The 22788-nt window shown below is 41.3% G+C and overlaps 1 protein-coding gene across 17 annotated transcripts in view; it reads right to left on the bottom strand.

Moving 5' to 3' along the window:
- Positions 1-22788, bottom strand: part of stxbp5l (syntaxin binding protein 5L) — a 121997-nt gene that overhangs the window by 10375 nt on the left and 88834 nt on the right. For 2 of the 17 annotated variants that reach the window (XM_047600572.1, XM_047600566.1), the window contains exons 15-23: positions 22338-22552; positions 22054-22229; positions 21455-21580; positions 19283-19434; positions 17063-17131; positions 15818-15883; positions 10645-10782; positions 7414-7467; positions 4740-4919 (exon numbers count right to left, since the gene is read on the bottom strand). In XM_047600572.1, the coding sequence (XP_047456528.1) occupies positions 4740-4919; positions 7414-7467; positions 10645-10782; positions 15818-15883; positions 17063-17131; positions 19283-19434; positions 21455-21580; positions 22054-22229; positions 22338-22552 (1176 nt within the window). The remainder of the gene's footprint in view (positions 1-4739; positions 4920-7413; positions 7468-10644; positions 10783-15817; positions 15884-17062; positions 17132-19282; positions 19435-21454; positions 21581-22053; positions 22230-22337; positions 22553-22788) is intronic. The other 15 variants (XM_047600578.1, XM_047600574.1, XM_047600579.1 and 12 more) reach the window with 11 other exon arrangements.

The following is a 22788-nucleotide window of genomic DNA, read 5'->3' on the forward strand; positions in this document are numbered from 1 at the left end:
ACATGGCTTTGTTGTATGCTTTGAAGTGGTATGGATTAGGACAGATGTAACTCAAAGATTCAATTGTTCATTGAACTCGCACTTCAGGAATATTAAGACATTATAACAGTCATGATGAGTTACTTATTGCACAGCTCCAACAAGAACTTGTTAAATCAAAAAGCCATGTAACAGCAGGTCTACTCATTCTGATATATTTTTTTTTTAATCTTGCCTTAAAACATGGACGTAGGTGTGTGACTTGAGTGTCTTTTGAAAGAGTTAGGCCAGAAAGTGACTGAGTCACCTCAGCTCTGTGGTCCAATCAAATGTATTTTTGTGTCTTTTTTACTTCTGTGTTACTATTATAATGTGTATGGGTATAACTAGGGTTATATTCTTACCTCAATGCTTATAAACAAATCAAACTCATAACAACAGGTACTCTCTATTTTATACATTTTCATGTTCTTATAAAACTACAGCCAATTCTGCCACCATGTCCACACGCAACTGTCTTGTTATTCCATAGTTGTGCAGCCTGACTGATATGGAAGGTATAGAAATGTCTACTGTACATGGAGTCTGGCCTCCCCTGCCATTTCCCTCCTTTGTCTGGCTGCCTGGCATGCAGGCCTCATTAACATCGGCCTCGGTTCTCGCACCGCTTGTTGACCTTTAATTATTCCAGTGATCCTGCTGGCTCTTCACTGTGGTAACCCAGTGAAACTGGTAAACAACAGTGCCAAAGGTAGGTAGCAGATAGAGAGTATGCAAAGGTCTGCTGAGAAAACTGACTATTCACATTGAATAAACACGTTTTTATGCCCCTGCAGGCTTCGGCTATTCCTCCATCAGAATGAATGTACCCCAGGTAAAACATTATCTAGCGCTCAAATCCACAGCAACTAAACCGTTTTGTATTTCATATATGACAATGAGCAGTTCTTAATTGATCTAAATTTGTCAAATAAATCTCTCTCTTGCTCTGCTTTGCAGGTGTGACTAGTTACACTATTCATTAAACCACACACAACGTGGTAGTGTCAGAGGAGGGTGCTCAGAAAACTGCAAGCTGCCTCAGATCATACAATCATCATCATGGTGCTCAAAGTTGACATTTAGACATTTCAGAGGGTGGCACAAGAAGCTGATGGTGTATGCAGATTGGAAAAGATTTCACTCATTGATGTCTGAATAATTACGCCAAGAGAAGCTTTGACACTGATTAGTTCAAAACACAAGGAGATCAAACAAAATAAAATTGAAATACTGACCCATGAAACAATAAATTGTAGATTAAATGCAATGGCATATATACAGGCTTCACAAATAAATCAATTAATAATGCATGTAATGCAGGTCATTTCACAGGAATGCACCTGCAGCAAAAGACAAATTATGATGACCACCATGGACTGAGGAGTACTGGCCTGTCTTGGAGGACTCGGTGGACCTAAGTTAAACAATGTGATCCAGCTAGACAATTCTTTTGTTGTTGAATTACTTTAAATTGGTAACTGGTGTTAACTTTAAGTTTAGTAAACATGTAAAATCTCTAAGTCGTCAACGGAACCTGGGAGACGTGAACGTTCTGAACGTTCAGATGCCGAACTTCTGAAGCGACAAAGTTTTACGTGGAAGTTCTCAAGATGTCCGTCAAACAGTTTTCCTACAGATATTTTCAGAGGTCACATTAGCACTAAATCAGCTGTGGAATAGAGCGATTATCTCCGTCGCCTCCATCGTTCTGGCTGATAATGCACTTGTTGCCCAAGCAGTGGCTTAATAAAACATCCAGCTTATGGTAATGAAAAACAGCTTCCCTCTTGGATCCAGGTCACTGTTGTATAATGAGGTTGTTGAAAATGGCAGCGTGCATCTAATTGCAAGACTGATGCAAAATGGTCAGCCATGACTCAATAAACAACACTGCATTTATCTTTTTTTTTTATTTGAACCACATTTAGTAACGTCTTTGTAACTTTATAGCACAGCAGCTGTTCCCTTTTGTTTGATGTCCTTGCAGGGCGGCTTCACTAACTGTGACATTTTGGGAACTGTCACGATGTCGAGTCTCCTATGGAGAGATTAGCACGTCGTGACCTGACTGAGAGTTCGTGTTTATCTCAAATGCAGAGCACGGGTCCGCCACTAGTGACAGGTCTGCCCACCCAGAGCTTTCCACAAGTGTTAAAGTTGCACGAGGTTTATGTGATGACCGCTACGGTTCTGACTGACTTAGGCTCTAATTGCGTGGCAACCTGCTCCAGTCTGCTCACCACATTAAACTAGAGCACTGCAGTGTTAAACAGCTCCTCTGCCTCCAGGCCCAATCATCTATCAGTCACTTTTTATGGATCACCCACTTAAATCTTGTCCCTAAACCTGCAGTTTCTTTAGCCAGCGTCTGCCGCCCTCTCTTTTACTGTGGCTTTTCCCACCGACGAAAACATCTAGTTTTGAGTGAAGGGGAGATAAATGAAATGCTCAACACGACAGGCCAATGTCAGGAGTCCTGTTAAGATGAAAAATTGCGCCTCTTATTTTTGTCGGAGTAGGAGGATGTTGTTTATTCAAAGTCAATAGATGTCCTGCACTGGTGTCTTGATGTCTGTTGCCTGGCAATGACAGACTAAGTGCAAGGATTCATGCATATTGTGTAATTAAATGGTCCATCCTGACGAGGCCATTTTTCTGTGTCATTTCCAGGGTCAATATTTCAAAATTGCACTGCTGGGCGTGTCATTATAAGGCCTCACTCGACAGCACATTTGTCTTCCTGCGTTTTGGCTTTTGTCTGGGCGTCACTTATGTAAGAGCAGAGTAAAAAAAAATAAAATGCACCCAATACCAAGGCTAAAACATTACCCAGCTCTCCTTTAAAATAGAAATCAAATCTCCAGGGAACGTGGAAAATGTTGAAGATATCTCTTAAATCAGATTAACACGTGATTATCATTATTTTTGCACACACATGAAAAAACAGGTTGACACACCCACAGATTCCCTTTCTTTACACAAAAACACACATGTATACACACACATTTCCACACTGACTATGGGAACATGAAGCCTCTGTTGGGGTTTTCAATGGTGGAAGAGGAGTGTGAATTAAAGCGTATATGGATGGAAGAAAAATAAAACGTCAGATTTGTCAACGAAAATGTCAGAATGCCAGAGTGCAAGCTGAGCAGTTGTCCCATATTATTCTTCTCTTTTATGTGCGTGCATACTGAAAAGGGCATTTTGAAATAAAAAAAATAATGTTCATAACGATGACTGTATAATTTCAGTGTGGAGACACTGTATAGACAACGTAAACCAAATAAAACTCTGAAATGCTTTCATAGGCTCAGGTTTGTCTGGATTAGGAGAAAGAAGAGAAGTGTGGCCACACTATTTCGTAACCTAATTTTAAAAAAACGAATCCAGAATCTATTTATGTAAGATAATAAATGGGCAGAATAAAATCAATAACTTCTAACACTACTTGATGGAATAATGCTGTCAGATCCATTGTAAATGCATCAATACTGTTACAGATCAAATAAATATGAGTCGAAAACAAAAGAAAGAGATAAGTAAAAATCATTTGTTTAGTCAAGTTATTGATGTTCAGGCCTGGGACATGGTCGACACAAGCAACATTATTAAAAGGACACGATGCACGGGCTGTTTCTTGCATTCAAAAGAAGCAGAACCTGAGGTCCAAATGTTGTAAAGGTGATGCTAATGCAAGCTGCAGAAATGTTTAGGCAGCTAGAAAATGTCACAATTGAAAAATGAGTAATTACAAGTGGAAAAGGATGTACATCTTAATACGGACTGTCACCGTCTGATGGCCGATTCCCAGGTAACTCAGTGTGCCACTCTGTCTTCTAAAAATGCAATTTGGATTTGCCTGCTTTGAAATAACTGTTTACAATTGAAACAAATAACATTTGCTATCCCCCTTGATAAGTGTTACAGTTGTTACTGTTTTGTTGTTACCTCCTCGAATAGTACATATGCAGTTACAATAAAAATAATGGCATCTTTACCCCTCAAATTCATTGTCACATCAGATATCTACTTAGGCCGATGTTAGTTTCATCATTTAGTAATGGACAGTCTTTGGCTGACTTTTAGTCAGAGGTGGTTTATCCAATCCGTCGGATTGTGAATCATGATGAATGACAATATGCTAATTTCAGGAAATGACTCTGAGACCCTGTGTATGCTTAGCCATTTTCCACTGCAGGTCTAGCAACGCAGGTCTGTAATAGTTACTGTGACACACTAACTGTTGCAGAAGACAAACACACAGTTCAGGCTGTTCCTTATACTTACATATTTATGTTTTACATTAAGAAAGGTAATGAAGGTGCTGCCTCTGATCTGCTCTTACTACAGAAATAACCCCTGATCTACTGATTGAACTTGGGACAGCCCTGCAGTGCCCAGTTAAGGCTGATAAGCTGGAATATCACTAATAGAAAACGGGTTCAGTGAGCAATCAATTATGACATTTCCATTATGAATGTAGAGCAAAACCCTCTGTTGTTCAATCATTTGTTTGTTCCACATCAGTTGATCCTGACACTTAAACCGTAAATTCAGTTTTCACGTCGCTAACTTGCATTAGCATGTGCTTGCCTTGTGTTAACTATGTATCAGGCCTTAATCCACTTACCCCAGGGTGAGAGGATGGCATGCGCTTGGGAAGGAGGGTATGTTATAGAGGATTAGGGATGGGAGTTGGGAAGACAAGCACACACCTTCAGTGTGGGACACAGGCAAAGAGATCTCCATGCAAGCAGCGGACTGGGCCTTGCGGAAGGGCGGTCGGCCAGGGCCTCTGCGGGTAAGCCGTGGCCCCTCGGGACCCATCGGTATGCGAGGCTTCCCCGCCGAGCAGGGCTGGGAGGTGGGGCTAGTGCAATGTCCATTGACATGATCTGTAACAACGGCAAAGCATTAGCAAACAACAGAAAGACGGAAGTAATTGAACTTTTAAACATGTAGTAAACCAGTGCTGCAATATCCATCTTCATAAGTCGTTTAGTGTAATAATGAGAGGGGAAATCAAAAGAAGAACTCAGCCATGGAGAGGGAAGAACATAATCTTTTAAGAATGCAGGTTAGTCAATAGACATTTTCTTAACCTATGGTGGGTTAGTGTTGATTAAAATAACGTACAGCTAATACTGCGCTGTCGTTATTACACTACAGGACCCGTGGAGATGGATATTTTGTTAGTGTAAGAGGAGCAAGCTGATGTTGAAAATCTGACTGTCGACTCGTAAGATGATAGTGAGTGGAAAGAGTGAGTGACAAAGGGTTGAAGAGTGGTTTGTAAGTATGCGCAAGAAAGTGAAAGAGATGCTCGGGCAAAAGAAAGGAAAAAGAAAACCGTGAGTGCAGCTTCACCTAGTCTAGTGCCGAGGAATAAATATGGAGTTTTCGTTTTAAGGCCAGAAGCTTTATGACACTAAACTCAAAGTACAAGCAAAGATCAAAGCAATACAAAAGAGCACAAAAACACAAAAATATCTGCTACTTTGACCTAACGCAAATTAATAGTCGCTTGAGTTGGCTAGACTGCACGGCCATCTACGGGCGCTGCTGACATGAAAACACTTATTACTGTCTAGAATGGTACCCTACATGGCCTCCCCTCAGGGGCCGTTTGTTGGAAGCCGTGCCGTTACTTACAGTGCTTGTGTGAGTGAGCAAAATAACTCGTTTGGACAAAACCTTATTACACAAGAATAAAAGAAAAGCAGGATCGCGTGGACTGGGTGCACTCTACTTGTCTGTTGCCTGCAGCTTAGTTGACAAAAACGTCTGCCAGGACAACCTACGGTAAATTAAAGATACCGATGCCTGTTTAGTATCATTGTCACTTGACTTAAATCTCAACTCTTTTTTGTAATGGGAGCGAAACCAAATTTAACAGTATTTGTATTTGAAAAGGACGTCTGATGGAAGATTTTTTGTTCTCTTTCCTTTTAGAGACGCTCCTATATGTTAACTAGTAAAAGCCAGTGTTCCTTGTTACTGTCCTTAGTATTTCTTTAGTATCTGTAACTGATAGTAAGTCTGTCATGTAAAAAACGAGCCTCCTGTTCAGCCGGTTGATGCTCAAATAATTCAATTTCAAAGTGAAGATGAAAAACTCCGGGGTGCCACCCAGTCCATGTGCAACACTCACCCAGCTTCACAGCAGGAAGAGCCGAACAAGTACAGGGTCTGAAAACTGCAGACGATATTGGGCCAACTAACGCAGGAGCCTCGTGACGGAGCAGCTGTGCACCTTAGGTTTAGTCGTTATGAACTTAAAATAGAAAATGTCCAGTTTTCCCCAAAATGTTCGGAAGGAAATTAGTAAATAGCGTTAAGACTGGTACTGTTCTCTGACGTCCACACTCCCCCCTCCGCACAGGCTGCTGCGCACATCCAGCAAGGGTGCGCACACACATACACAGACGTACACACACAAAGGTTATTCTCCATAGCAGACTATTCCGACAAAATATTTTGTCGTGACTCACAGCTGCTAATAAGCTCATATTAACAAGGTAGAGGTTCTCTATTTTTACCCCTTTTACTGAAAGCATACATTGTTTCAGAAGAGCTTTAGCACGTCATTACAAAAATGTAATGAGTTTAATGCGTTTTCTCACTGATGACGCTAACTGCGCATTGAGGCGACCGGTATTAAAGTTTCATATTTGCGTTAATGTTAATGTCTTTCCCGTATTGAAAAGAAAGCAATTATACCTGTTACACGAGGAAAAGTCGTTAAATGAGTCACAGAAAGAAGTAGGCAATGGCACATTTTGTGTTAAAGAAGCAGAGGTTTTAGAAGGGACAGCATGTGTGACACTGCAGAAGGAGAGCACAGGGAGACCTGAGACTGGGATGTTTATGTGGTAGTCAGATATGTATGGGCGAGCGCTCGGTATCTGTAATGCAGATGATCCAATCAAAATGGAGAAAAGACTGTTTAAGAAGAGAAATGGTCCAGTTACAATGAGAGTGGTGATCCAATACTGCAGAGCAAGGCTGTCAATGGAGGAAAGGTTGCGTAAAATCAGAAGATGGTCCAATCATGATAAAGTGATAGAAAGCCTCAGATTTAAATGTGGGCATGAGTTACATATCACCTTTAGAAACACTTGCAAAATGTAGAAGGAACAAATACAGAAAGCTCAAATCAAAATACATTAAAGGGGCAAAATGGACGGACACTTCAGGCCGACAGTCTCATGGCCGGCTGAATAGGAAGAGAGAGTGACAAGGAAACTGAAAGAAGAAAGTTGAAGAAAGTGAAGTTTAAAATAAAGCGCTACTAATGCAACATAAAAACCTAGAAACCATGACAAAAGCAGAAAACTAAATGACTCGAAGGAAATCAAGTGAAAACTGCTGGCTTTTCGCCTACCGTACCAAGATCAGTCTTAAGATCTGTTGGCAGACTTAACTTTCTGCCGGGTCCCTTTACTGAAACAAAAGAATAGGACACAAAGCACCAGTTAATCCCTTCAAAATAAAATAAAATAAAATAAATAAAAATAAAGAAATCTGGGGTAATCTAGGTCAAACAATGACAAACAAATGTGCAAAAAAAATAAATAAAAATATAAAAATCAAAACCAAATTAAATGGTATTCATACAAATGAACAAAGAACCAGAACATGCAAACTGGTGCAGTCGCACACAGCAGGCAAGTTTTAAAACGCATGCTCCACTGTTGTCCCAGGCCAGTGTTCCCAGCTACTAGTCAGAACGTTATCTTCTGTCTGTTGCTTAACAACATAACATAGTCTTGCTTGGAACTAATGCTAACTGCCTTGTTGAGCTACAACAAGACAAGAAAGACATACTTTAAAATCTAAAATCTGCCCATTTTGGACAAATCTTGGCCTGTTTTCTGAGGCCTGGGATGTCTGACATGGAAGCACAAATAAACGGGATAACACCAAAAGGTGCCGATACAAAAACTCACAGTCAGACACTGGAGCCAACCAAAATAACATTTTGCAAGCATTTTGCAGTAAGTAGAGAGAACTGCAAAGGTCGAACTTGGGGTGTCATGAGTGGGTTTCCCCCTCAAAAAGAAGGCAATGTTTCATTGTTTCTTTGTGCCGATGATTAACTTGATATATGGAAGACACGGAATGGTGTTTACATGACGCTTAACGAATTTCATCGACTGGCCATTTCGTTGTTTCTTTAGATGTGGGATATTCGTCAAAGGAATCCGTGGTGATTACTTTGACAGAGGTTTCAATTCTTCTGCCAACGCAGGAGAAACGAAAAGAGGACGTGAGGCCTACTGAAGGCTAAAAAAATAATTATCTACAGGAATGTAATACCATGTATTCTATTTTGGATACCTATTTGCAGACAAGGACCAGGCCGACCGCTTGATATCAAGGTCATTTTGTGGAAAATTAAAGGCTATTTTATTATTGCAGAGAGGAATTATGGGTAGTATGACGCTCAAATTGGATTTTTCAATCAATTAATTTCTGTTTCCATTTTTCCAGGAACAAGTACAGGGTTTTGGATTAGTGTTACTAATGAGGTAACAGATGAGCTCTATGTGTTTCTCATAATAAACCGTAGTGACCAGATGCTGCCGCGACCATATAAAATGCACAGTGTTAGAAGTAGAATGACAGGGAAAATATTCCCATAATGAAACCTATTCCACACAGATGGGTCCTCTGTTTAACAGCCTGGTGGCTGCATTAACGCTTCATAAAATGTATTTTAATCAAAAGAAACAGGTGGGACTGATCAGACGAGCCAAAGCGTTGCTCATTGTGAAATGAACAATAACCAGCTAAGCACTGCATGTATTACCATTCATTACCACAGGTTTTTGACTACAGAATCACATGTTAGCAAGTGGTCACTGAGCCTCTGTTGAGACTTCTGTTTCTATCATTTCATTTCTTTCACTTTTAGTTTGGTTTCGTTACGCTGTTGACATTATACTTTTAAAATGCATGCAAGACAACAGTTCATCTTGGACTTGTCCCGTTTGCGAACTCGGCACAAAACAATAACAGAACAAAGGCGGTCTTTTCTTCTTGTTATTCAAAATCTCTAAAGTTGTTTTTGTGACCTCGGTGGGTGCCTGCTTTTCTCTCTGGAAAGATAAGACATTTGCTTGGAGCAGGAGCCCAAGATTTAAATGTTCTTCAAAGCGTGGTGCATTGCTCTGCTGTGCTAGCCCATGCTAAGAAAGCATTTTATCTTTGAATCTAGACGTCAGGCACCAGTAACGATAAAAAACCTTTGAGGTGAAGCGGGTGTTTTGGGTTCGTAACGCATGATTTCAACATCCATGTGACTACTCCTACTCATGTAGGCTTTAGTTGTATGTCATACACACCTCACTTTTACTAATTTCTTGTTGGTAAATGCTATCTAAGCGAATTATAGTATATTGAGTCCCAATATCTCAAATGGGGCTAATGTAGGACCAAATCGTGGGTACATACAACATACAAAGCAAGCGAAGTCATACTCATCAGCACCGCGACTGGCCGCATCGTGGGCACCATGCAGTTAGTCAGACACGAGACAGTGATGAATGTTAGCCGGGAGGACAACAAGATAAGCTCGTGGGTTTGTTGACGCACAGCGTGAAAGACACAGCGAAGGAGACCCCGAGCAGCACGGCTCGGTAAAAGAGCACGTTGGCTTTTTAGTGAAAAAGATGCGTGATTGAAGTGGAGGCACAGTGATTAATGTCACAAAGAATGAAGCACTGACGAGTGAGGAGAAGTACCCAGCTGGAATACAACCCCTTCCTCTTCCTGAGCCCGCCAGCCTCCCAGCATTGCTAAATGATGAAGGATCTGAGGTCAAAGCCCAGATGTGGCGCACACAAAAGACATCACAATGTCTTACCCCCCTGTAGCTGGGGCAGACGGACAAACAGTCATCCGCAAAAAGCACGGGACACATTGACAAAGCAGCCACTGACATTGTGCACCTAGAAACCCAGTCCCTGTAAGCTTGTTTACACTGCAAGCAACTTGGTCCTGGACCTGCATTTAAATACTCAGTGATTTTGTGATAATCTCGTTCTCTTACTAGTATTACTGTTTTCCTCGTCCTTGTAACTGTTAATGTTTAACCAAGGAGGAGCCACAGGTGCAGCAACAGAAACGAGAACCTTCTTCGCACCTGTCTTCTGTATTGTTTCTTTTCTTTCTCAATAAGATATATTTCTTCTAAATACTCTACCAACCATGACAGGCTTTTAAGTGTCTGTTAGCAGCTTCTATGTTATGCACTACTGCCCCAGCCATGGAAACTTGATGCAACAAGGACGTAAAATCTGGCTTTGCTGTTGTGTGTTCAGAGACCACGAAAAGATGATTCCATTGGCAGCTTTTTGTACAGATAACAATTGAAAAAGAATTGCCTATACATTCACACATTCACACTGCAAATGTGTAAGGGATAAATTTGCTTACGGTGTCTTAGTGTTGCTCACAGTGTGGAAGCAGAGCATGCAAGGTGCAACATCAAACAAAGCACCCGTCAAAACCAATCATCCTCTCTTTGCCCCTTGTTGCGTTATTGCCGTACAACAGAAAAACCACAAGCAGGTGTCCATGAAGAGGCTCAGATCCATGACACGTCCCTCTTCTTACCATTGTCCAGTAAGTAAAAGACTGGACTGCAGTGGCTGGCTCTCAGACTGGCCACGGGCTCTGGCAGGACGCGTGGGTCATTGTGAAGGGAGGTTGGGTAATGAACTGGAACAGGAGATCCAACAGAACAGACACAGACTTTTCAGGGCACCAGGGGAGAGACAAACACATTGGGTGAACTGGGGAGAAGAGAGACTTGCAGGTAACAGGCAGGAAACAGTTAAGAGGTTAAGTTATGAGAACACAAGGATTAATAGGGGTTAGAAGAACACCATTCCATCAGCGACGTGATACTGAATGGTTTTCATTTTCACAATGATTACTATCACACACAACGACGGTACGACATCGACTACAGCTACTTCACGACACACAACCACAGCACAACTACTGCTACAGTTTCTAACCTCTGTCATGTGTCCATCCCTTCATTTTATTTTTAGATTCTCCTCTACCTCGTTAAAGCCAGTCAATCCTCCAGCTTTATTACACAAACCACTGTGACCTGAAAATCCTGTTAGTGCTTCAAGGCAATTATTTTAATTAAAAACTATTTTTACTTCCAAACACACTGTACACTAGCACTAGCACTTTTGTCTTCTGTCAATACAGCGTCAAGCCTTTTAATATAAAGCTTCAGTATTTCAAAACAGAGAGAATATCCCTTCATTTCAAGCACCTGATGCTTCATGAATTCAATGGGTCGATGAAATAACAGGAGTCATTTTACTCTTTTTCCCCCAGTGTTCAGATTTCATACGATGATGCTGAGACTGTGGTGAAAAAGCTACGACTGCAGAAACACGACTGATTGAAACCAGTGGGAGCACTAACAGAACAGCCACAGGCTGTCAGCTTGACACAGGCCGGTGTACACACATCACACACTCAAGTAAACGGCACCAAAATGCTTATTCTAGCAGCACTACTCCTATAAACACATTTCACATACATATATAGAAGACTCTTCTTGGAGTATTGTTGCCCACACAATCTGTGACTGTTGAAGCAGTCACATAATACTGTATATGAAGGCGAAACACAACACTAAAGGCTCTGTGGGGATGTTATCAGGGAGAACTGTTCCTGCAGTGCTCTGTTGATGCAGTTCAGCTGCAAGCACACGTTGGTACTGTAATGGATAAATCTAAAATCTGATGGACATGGACAAAATGCAGCTGAAGTAAAACTACACTTTTCTTACAAAAAGCTTCAACTGTGATTCCCCAGTTTTGGTAACAGAGGTATTGTTATTCAGTATTAATCACTTATGGAAAAAGTTATTTTCACAGGACAACAAACACTTTTTAACTGAGTGACGTTATAATTTGTAACTGCACATCACTCTTGTTGAACCTTGTATTACAGGACATTTCAACAAAGTCAGCGCTAACTTAAAAACGAGACCCTTTGCTATGGGAGTGTGTGCCATCAGCACAGTTGCTAACGTTACCTCTATTATTATAGGTTTTTAACCTTTTTCTATGGGAATGGACTCCCACTTGATTAATCTTTGGAGCCTTCTGATCGGTGGTCCACCAACAAAGGGACGGTTGATAACCTACTTGAAATATGTTTTACTTGCTTGGTTTATTTTTAATGGAAGTGATTAAAAGTCATAACCAAGCACATGCAAGTATTTTTTACATTGCTACGTACTTTAATCCAAAAACCTATGATGGTAGATAGATAGATGGAAGTTTCAGCTATCACCTCACCTCACCTCGAGCTAAATATACCTGCCGGGTCAGGTACCAATCACCGGCGTCTCATCTTGTTAGTTCAGCTTTTGAAGGCCCTGGTCATGTCAGGCCTGCTGCAGCAACAGGTGCTCCCACAGAAATCCTAACACACAACCTTAAAACCAAAACAACAGACCTCAGGACATTAAAAGAAACCCAGACACAACATGAAGCATGTAGAGGAAGACAGCTTTCAGGCAGGAGAAGGGCCAATTACTGGGCCTAATGACAAAAGAAAGACAGGAAAAAGGTCAGGAGAAAGAGAGGGAAAGACGTGTGAGGAAGAAGAAGAGAAAGAGATGCTTGCAGTTATTGACACCCACGATGAGTCAGCTTCCTTAATAAGCTGTCCACAGTCTGTATATGGCCCTGAACAGACACAGCACACCTGGTGTGTCGGGGACAGTCAGACAGCCTCTAATGGCCACAGAGAATGGCAGAAGTTGATAATTCAGCAGGAGGAAACAAACCATGAGCTCTTTGCCTGTCAAGCAGAGCACAGCTGTGCTTCCTCATGTGTCCGCCGGCATAACCAGTTTTAATAGATTTTACATTAACCTTGTATTAATAAAAAAGAGTTCAAAAAGAGTACAAAAATTTACAAAAAAAAAAGAGAAACAACCGACCTTTAAAGTGAGGCCAATCTGCCATTAGTCATTGTTAACATTTCCATCTTGTAATGCTGAAACTGTGCTCCGCTGAATATAACTGCTGCCTTTCCTCCTCTTCTCTGCGCACACGTTAAAGTGAATCAGACACTTGATCACACTGTGTCATGCCGTATCTGTCCGTGTGCGTTTTTTCCCCCATCTCTCCATAATTCTTCCCTTCTTCCATCGCTTTAATTAACGACTGACAGGCCTGTAATGGGACAGAATGACCATGACCCAGTCCACATCACAGTGCTGAAAGAATCCCTGCCACGACAGCAAAGACCATCTTGTCTTGGTTTGTTATTGTTCTCCTTAAGAAGCTCAAAGGCAAGGACATGTGAGCTCAGACAGGATGAAAAAAAAATGCATTTACCATGTGTCCAGGACAAGACAAATGGTGGGCAACATGAAAGGGAGGTTGCTGAATCTTTTATCCATCAGAAAACTGAATTCATGCTAAACAGGTACTCATACTGCATCTTGATGTTACGGGGAAAGTTTCATGAAGCAGCCAGTCGAATCAGATAGACTGTTTGTACAGCCCTCAACCACTTCCAGTGAAAACTGTTTGCACGAGATTCACTTGACTAAAACATATGTCACCTTTTCATGAGTACAAGAGACCTCGAAAAAGGAGGAAATTAAATAGAACTTGCAATTCAATGCAATTTTCTTTTCAGCTCGTTTGAAAATGTATTTAGCCTCAAAGCTGAAAACCGTTCTCCATCACAGATTTAGAAAAGCAAACCTCTCAGGACTTGTTGTAATCTATGAGTCACTGTTGCGTCGCACTATTCACCCACCAGCGGATGCAGTACACTGGTATATGCTACTGAGCTAAAAACTGCTTACTTCAGAGTTATATTTGCCAAAAAAGTGCATCATTTGAATGTGATATGATTTACATTGTCCTTGTTGGCCACAGATTCACTAAACAAAGGTAATGCAATCGTCTTAGCGTGTGGAGGTCCATGTATCCATGTAGCAGCAGCAGGCTAAGAAAAGCCACCCAGACGTCTTTTATCCTTGGTCTGTTTTCTTGGACAAACCAGAGGCATTCCCAGGTCACAATGGATACAAATAATCCCTTCAGTGTATTTCTAGCTCTGCCTCGGGGTCTCCACTGACTTGGACACGCAGGCAACAGATACTCAATATGAACCTCCTCTCCTCTAAACTTCACCTCCTTTAAAGTCCCCAAGGAAGAGCTCACACACCCCTCCCTTCAAGAACTGGCAGGTTATTAGCGCAAAAGCATTTCTGTGTCACTGTGACTCTATGTGGAGACAAGAAGCTCCTGGTAGGCTTTCACTTGGCAGTTTGTCTCAGGTGAGGGACCACAAGTCATTTAAAGGCTTGAACCCACGAGGCCGTGTGGATACGACCTGACAAAGCAACATAGAGACAAGTGAGCTCATCAAAACTCATGTGTGTTGTCAGTTGGGCAACAGGCGACAGATGTTGATCTCAACCCTGTGAGATTATTTTTGACAGGATAATATAATCCTGAAACTGTTTATATATATATATATATATTCCTACAGAACTGGTGACATGGAACAGCAAAGAGTCTCAAATTATCCTCAGTTTGTCGGAAGGTTTAACAGACTGAGTGCTGTTTCTGGGAATTTAAAAAGACTGCAGTGGTACTGATACTGACAGGCTCTTCTCAAGCTCCTCAACGCTTTTAGAAATAAAGAACACCAAATTCAGAGGGGTTTTCATGAAAGAAAAATAATGGGGGAAAAAAAACAAACAAACCTGGACTGATTAAAATAACGGCACTGTAGACGTTGCTACTCGTCTGTCTATTATCTACCAGATAAGAGGGAATCAATCCAACGTGACACATGACATTATATCTGTTTGGTTTAAAATTGCACAGCTACCAAAGCATCATGAAGCAGGCAAAAAAAAGCACCTGAGAAATGTTCTCCTTCCTCATCCAACCGAACAAACTGCAACATATTATAAACCAGCTCAGTCATTATGCTCATGTACATTAGCTTCATCAGCAGCCACTGTGTATGCAAGCGCTGATCCCACCATCACATCTGTTCCTTCATAAAGACTGATCCTGGAGCTCTGCACATTAACTACAATCATTAAAGATCGTCGATCGCATCATAAACCTCATATGAGGCATGTCTGCGTCATAATCCTTACAGTCACATTTATTGCAAATCCAGCACTGCTATACACTAAGACGCTAACAAATATCTATTAGACAGGAGAAAAAACAATGCATTATGCATAATGGAATTAAATATTTAAACAACTCTAAGAAAAACACATTTAAATTTAGAGTTTGTAAAATGGTACAAGTCACTGCCACAAAACTAGAAAGTACTGCTACTGCTAATGATGTATCAACATTAGTTTGAGGTAAATATGTGAGGGGAGAGCATGCAGAAGAAAGGGATAATATTTTCTCTTCCTTACCTTCGTGAAAACATCATTACACAACGCTGGAAGCTGGGAACTAACAAAATGTACCTCATAAACAATAAGCAATGAACCACTCCGACTACATCCAGGAAGTTTCCACTGAAGGGGGTTTCAGTACTTCTTTTCAATATTTTTTACTTTAAGGCGTCCGTATAAAGCATCAAACATGAGTTGCCTTGAACAGGCAACATCCACCCGTTACGGTGAGGTGACCACAGGCTGTAATTCAAGTTTAAAGTCAAGAAACATCCCTGCAGTTTTACGCTGACATCTGCATACAGGAGGCAAGGATTTGGCAGTGGATGGTGAAAGTGTGTGTGGGGAGGTTACCTGAAGTGGGCGACTTGCTTCTCTCCATGTCAATGGATTGCTGGTTGTCGGTGAGTTCAGTAAGGCCTGCAGCAACCAAAAGCATCCGAGAGGAACAAGAAGTAGCACGCACACAGTTTGTCAGGTTATTTTATTACTATTACAGTTATACACACTTAACAGAAGTCATCTTGGTTGGTGTCAGCCACGCAAAACTCCAAGAAAGCTAATAAACATCTGATGAGCTGAACAATCAGCGACATTTCGTCAGTATTTTTAAGATATAAACATGTGAGGATCAGCATCTTTACTCATGTCTGACACTTGCCTTGTGCCTCTCTCTGGTAAATGATTATTTTTGTCTTCCAGGAGCAGAGTGGCTGACTCTGGATGTGACCTGCACTACAGTCCGTTAAAAATATGCAACTTAGTTTTGGACCCAACCAGATCACATTAAAATGTCTACATTGCTATAATTATATATCGAACGTGTGTAGTGCAAATCGCATAATGACACGGAATACACGATCAAAATACAAAACAGAACAAACACAAATCCATTCAAGATCTTATCAGATCACATGCACCAAGCACAGGCCAAAATTAAGTCATACCTTCACTCTCTAGAAATTTCTAATTCTTATTCCTTTTAGTCTAAGTACAAATGTGGGGTGTTCAAGCTGCATTCATTACGAACTTATTATTAGCCTCACTAAGTCGTCACAGTTCAAAAAACTTTGATTAATTTAATTATTTCCGTTCAATCAAAGCAAGCCTTCTTAATGCTAATTTTCTTTCAGTGATTTACACCGGCTTTACAAATGACTAAAGACTTTGAAAGGAACTCTGATTAAACCTTTATTATAGAATAAAATAAAGAATTCCTTTGTAACCATCAGCTAAGAGTGCACATCGTAGTTGCGTGCAGGAGCAAGGCTTTATTCACCCCATTAACTATGCTTTAGTTAAAATATACATCACATGGAACATATTATAACTGCCTTTACTTGACAAACTTTAAGGACGTGGTCTGGACGTGACTGGAATAACTAAAGTACCGACTATGACAAAATGCAGGTGATATCAGGTTGACACAATCTGTTTCTATTCCAGTCATGTCTGTTCAGTCCCTTTACTTTTAGCCACTTGAGGAATCATCCCTACTAATCTTGACACCCGCATATGTTCCCCCAAAACACTGACCCATTTCCCCATCCCTACTGCACAAACACAGAGCCCCCCAGCCTTCGGGAAGGCTCGACTTACTCTGATAGGATGTACGGATCCTTTTCTTTGAATCTGAATAAAAGTTAGACAGGCCGCGCATGCAAAACTCTGTCAGGCAGGCCCACATGCCCACACCACCAGCCACAGAGTCACCAAAAGGTGGGGGCGGGAGGAGGAGGAGGAGGAGGAGGAGGAGGAGGAGGAGGGGGGGGAGGAGGAAAAGAGGGAAGGAGGGGTGGTGGAAAGGATGGCAGGGCAGGAATGAAATGAGAGAAACGCAGGTGGAAGATGGAACAAAGGTAAAACGGCAAAGATAGAAAGGACAGAAAAGAAAGAATGCAACATTATGGACCAGAGGAGGGATGGATGGAAGGAAGGAAGGAAGGAAGGAAGGAAGGGGGTGGGAGGGGAGGGGAAGGGAGAGAGAAGAATACACGCTTAGAGAGGAAAAGAAAGTGAGAGCAAGCAGCAACTGAGTTAGTGTCAGGGGAGGACAGACAAGATATACCCACTACTCCAGCAAACACCAGAAATGCTGATGTGATTGGTCATTTGCACAAGAACCGCTGTGTTGGCAAGGTACATATCATTACTGAGAAAGCAACATGAAAATAAATTGGTTGGTGCATGGTTACAGGTAACTGGTTTAAGTGTAAAATTCTGCAGTTTTTCACATAATTTAAACTATGAGGATGGGAAAAACATTCAAACTAATAATCAAGTACCCTACATTTGATTAACATGCTGCGTATGTAGTGTACACATATAAATATGTGCGGTGACGACAGCTAAAAATGTCACGGGAAGGACGAGAAATGGTTTTTCCAAAAGATAGCTTGTATTGTGCTCGGGCCTTTTCACTGTGTTTTTAAAGGTGTCGTGCTAAAGATCAGAACACCAGCACCTGGGGTGCAGAAAAAAAAAGGGCATGATTGCCTGTTTCTATTTTTTCTTCTGTCTCCAAATAGATTTTAAAGACCCAACACAGACACACATTTACAGTAGTTAATAAAACCTAGTGTGCAACAGCATACGAAGAAGTTGGCTCCAAAGCCTTACTTGCTATTCCCTTTCCCATAGTTCCTGAATGCTCTTAAAGAGCAGCACTTGCTGGAATTATGTAACGTAAAAGTGATTTAAATTTCTGCAAAGACTGTAGCCATGTAAAACATTAAACCTTCAAAGGTTAGATATGGGTCAAATAAAGATGGGAATAATTGTTTCTGTGTGGTGGGGCGTAATATATTTATAGCACATTAAGCATAAATAAGATGCTTCAGAGACCATCACCAGCCAAGAGCAGCAGCAGAGGAAAAGGGAGGCGGGGGTCAGGAAGAACAACAACATCTCTGTGGCTTTTACTACGGATCTGTGCTCAAGCAGGAGTGAAAAACAAGACGTACAGAGAAATCAAACAACGACATGCATAATAATGCCAGTGTGGATAGACACGCAGTCTGTTAACATGCACTTCATATCACAGTGCAGATGTGTGACAGGCATACTGATGAAGACTGTTGCTTTGCATGTGTTATTATGTGCAAGAGGAAAGAGAGAGGAGAGACAGAGTTCAGCTATAAATCTAAAAGTCTAAAATAAAGGTTGCTTCAAAATCTTTTCCTGCATTCTATGTCGATAGCTTATCTTTTTCATATCATCATAGGCCAAATGTTGTTTCTTATAAGGAGGGAAAAAACATAAAAGATAAAACTGATCCCCCTGCAGAGCAGTTCTGAAGCTCAGTGTGGTGGCCTTGCCCGTTGCCATTTTGACTGTGCATGATTCCATCTAACTCCTTGCTAATCCAAAACTGGGCCAAGCATGAGTGGCGTCGAGGGGTGTGGGTGACGCTGAGGTAGCAGGTAGCGATCTGTAATAGCGCCCACTTGTCTCATAGCAGCCCAGTCCTTAATTATTCATTTTAGCTTAACTTAATGTCATTACATAAACTTATATAAGCCCCCTGCGCAGATTTCATGAATGAAGACGACAGCTATTTGTGTAACGGCTGTAATCGTGTTGGTTTATGCGTCTTTTTAACATGGAGGTCTGTGGTTTGCTTTTGGAGCATGACTCAAGTGGTCATTAAAAGAAAGTTTTTTTTGATTATTCATGTCAGACTGCCTGATAGATGAGCCTAACCTTTAAGAGAAGAAGAGATACAGAGGAGACAGAAAGAGAGAAGACAGATAGAATTTTTTTATGCACCGACTGAGGTGCACGGTGAGTATTGGTACTGTATATGCATGTGTGCGTTACCTGAGGTGGACTGTCTGTTCCTGCGGGGGGAACGGGTAAGGCGCTGGTAGGGATCGGAGGCTCCGTACAGATCCAGTGTCGACATACACAACAAGATGGTTTTCTGCAAGTAGTCCACCACCGCTAGGCCGTTACAGTTTCCAAACGCCAAGCTGGACGTGCACAAACACAGCGAGCGCGAGAAAAGACGAACAAAGACATTAACGCCGTTGACAGTTCTACCTCTTCGGGTTATTCTCAGTGGCATTAAAGGTGCGGCACGTAGCACTGTCAAGCCCTGTCAAAGTGACTGTGACATTTTGGTACAATTACTGTCAACAGAAGGCTGCCTTTATCTCACACTGCTGCTTCTTAACATTAATATCAGATTTCCCTCAAGATCTGACACCACCTGTTACCCCTCCAGAGCCTCTGGCATTACTGATCAAGAGACACTTGACGAAACTCCCTTGTCATTGGACATTAAACAATTTTTAGCAAATGGCTCTACTAGTGGTTCTTAAATGCAGACCTGAGGAAAAAAAAAGATTAGAAAATTAGTGAGTCAAATACGTAAATGTCACTAGCTGCTGCCCAGTCCATTACTGCTCACTAAGTACACACTCAGATGTCTGGCTCCGTTTCATTACTGTCATATGGTCAGATGGTTGAGAATGTGACAACAGCATCCTCAGTTTTGACTCCAATTCAGTAAACAAGACATTTCGGTCATGCACTTAAGCTAGAAAGAAAACAAGTGCTCTTAAATCTTATATATAAATATGTTAAATATTTCCATGTTTTACACACAATTTGAAATTGACCAAACGCAACACAACCAGCCCAATTGAAACAGCGTGAATATTGTTGTGCAAAGATTAATTTGTAGAACAGATATTTCCTTCTGGGAGCTACAGCAGTGATAAGTTTCAATTAATACATTGTGCAATACAGAATTGGTACAATTTTTAGGTTACTGTTATGCACTACTGTTTTATAACATGATGCCTCTTTTGGTTTTTATACATACACTTGAACAGATGTCGGCGAGATACAACCATATTCTGCTTGCATCAAATACAACAGCATCCCAGTCTATAGGTGGGTAAAAAGAAACAGACCTATTTTCTTTCCCTTTTGTGTAAATCTAAATGGGTGAGTGTGTGTTTTTCTCAGTATGTGTGGGTGAGTCTGCAAAAAGAATAAAACTAAAGAAATCAATACCTGCGATGCCATTCAAGCTCTGAATAGCTTTAGAGGATGGTTTCAAATGATCCCGCTGCCTTGACCCACAGAGGCCTTTTTATTTAAAAGAGCTGTGATGCTATTGGATTCTGCCAACAGAGTTTCTATTCAAAGCAAAAGGGCACAAGTGGTCTTAAAGCCCTCGAAGCTTTGGAAATCATTCAGAGTTTGTTCGACTTCAACACAATATGTCTGAATCATCCTTAAGCTTTCTTTAAAACTGGAAATTCGCTGAATCCTCGATACGTACTTTCACATTATTACAAAAAACACAACCCTACAAGACTCGAGAAAGGAAACGACAGAGGAGACAGACAGAAGCGAAAAGTGTCCATGTTTGTTGTTGTTACTGCTACTGAGAAAAAAAATAAAAACTCACTATCATTATTCAGTGTCATAGCTATGATCGCACCAACATATGGTGTTTCCTCTGGCTGGTTGGCCAGTGTTAAATATGTTAAGAAAGCTCCAATGTGATGACAGGAAAACACATAAAGGATAAGCCAAGGATGTTTCATTGTGTCTTGTCTGTGCGACCAAGCACGATGTGTAGCCATATCCATGTATCTAACCATCTGTATAAAACTCTACTTATATGAACTGAGACATAATCCAATGAAAACACAGACAGATGGGCACAACTAGACATACACACATATATGGAAACAACGTGTTTACTGGAGGTTTATGCTGAGCAAAGTCAAACTGTCTGTTCACACTTCCAACAAACAATTCTTATGTCCCAATTTCTCTATCTATTCTCTATCTGAATCTACTTCACTTCCAGTTCACTTTTTGGTAGCTATGCTGGACACAGACTACAGTACCAATGACATAGCACTTGTAAATACTAGGGGTAAATAATGAATAAAAGCCCTACCCCTAAACTAGACATAGGAATAGTAGCAAAGATGAATAGATGAATAGAACAAGCCTCTGGAGACGTACAGGCCATATGCAGAGTTGATATCCAGGCTGGTGATCTGTTGTGGAGGTTCTCCATCTACCCACAACAGCTGGATGACCAGCTCTGACTGGTACCCAGGAGGAACCCGGACCACCCGGTCCTTCACCCTTAAACAGAGGAGAGATTGGAGTGGGAACGGATGCAAGATTACATATATTTATTTCATTAATGTCACTCTCATATGCAAGCTTTGGATTTAAGTTGTAGACCTAAAAATAGACTAATAAAGAATAAAGATATGGTATCTTCAAATCAAACTGTCAATTCTGATTTACCCTCAGATATTGTATTACTTCAGACACTAATTTATTAATGAACATCAACATGATGGTGTGTCTGATATGTACGGGTTCTACTGGGTTATTGGCTTTAATAGGTCAATCACCAATAATGTACTTAATTTGAATCTACTCAAATAATGCATGATTCAGTCAAAGTAGGTAACCGGTATGTTTATTCTTTCTTCACCTTGTAGTCCAAATAATAAGGTGTCACTAACAACTAAAATTACAACACAGCTACTAGGTTGATTAAATATTTGTTGTTTTCTGGTGAGATGAACTTATTGAGCATGTCTTACTTGAGGCAGGGGACACTGTCTTTGGATCCCTCCGGGGTCCGGTTGCCAGGGCTGACTGGGTGTTGGTGGTGGAGTTGGGGTGAGTGGGAGCTGGGTTCTGAGAAGCAGGGATTGTTTTCATTCTCCGATGGAGAGATAACGTCCTCTGCCTCACACTGCAAGCGTACCTCCAGGGACTGTGGGTTACACAGGTACAGAAATACGGACAAAGCGATCACAACACAAAGCACACAGTCTCCACAATGCACCTCCTCACGTTTTTTTTTAATCGTCATTTCACTCACCACTATCTGAGTGTTGGCGTCATATTTGCTGAAGCGATACAGGATGATGTGAGCTGAGATGCCAACTACGCAGAAGATGCGGCTCTGGGGGCACCAGCTGACCATCTGAACGGCAAAGGGGTCTTCTTCCACCAAGTCAGCCGCCCGGCCCTCGCCTGGCTTTGGCTTCTCGAACACTTTGGAGGTCTTCAGCTTGTACAGCATCTGCAGTGTGACTGGTCAGAGAGTGTTATATTTTTTATCACAAAATATTAGCGGGCTAGGCAACTAGCAGGCAAAGGTGTAGTAGCTATGGGCTGGCGTGGAGAGTTCGACATCTGAAGGCGAGCCAGTCTCCCTAAGTGATCAACCCATTTGTGAATGTGACACTACTGCAGGCTGTGTGCCTAATTTGTTGTTGAGCATCTCATATCACACAAGCGCTATTAATTTGCTTCACGGGGCTTTCTCT

Source organism: Mugil cephalus, chromosome 12 (genome assembly GCF_022458985.1).
Source record: "Mugil cephalus isolate CIBA_MC_2020 chromosome 12, CIBA_Mcephalus_1.1, whole genome shotgun sequence".
NCBI classification, from domain to species: domain Eukaryota; kingdom Metazoa; phylum Chordata; class Actinopteri; order Mugiliformes; family Mugilidae; genus Mugil; species Mugil cephalus.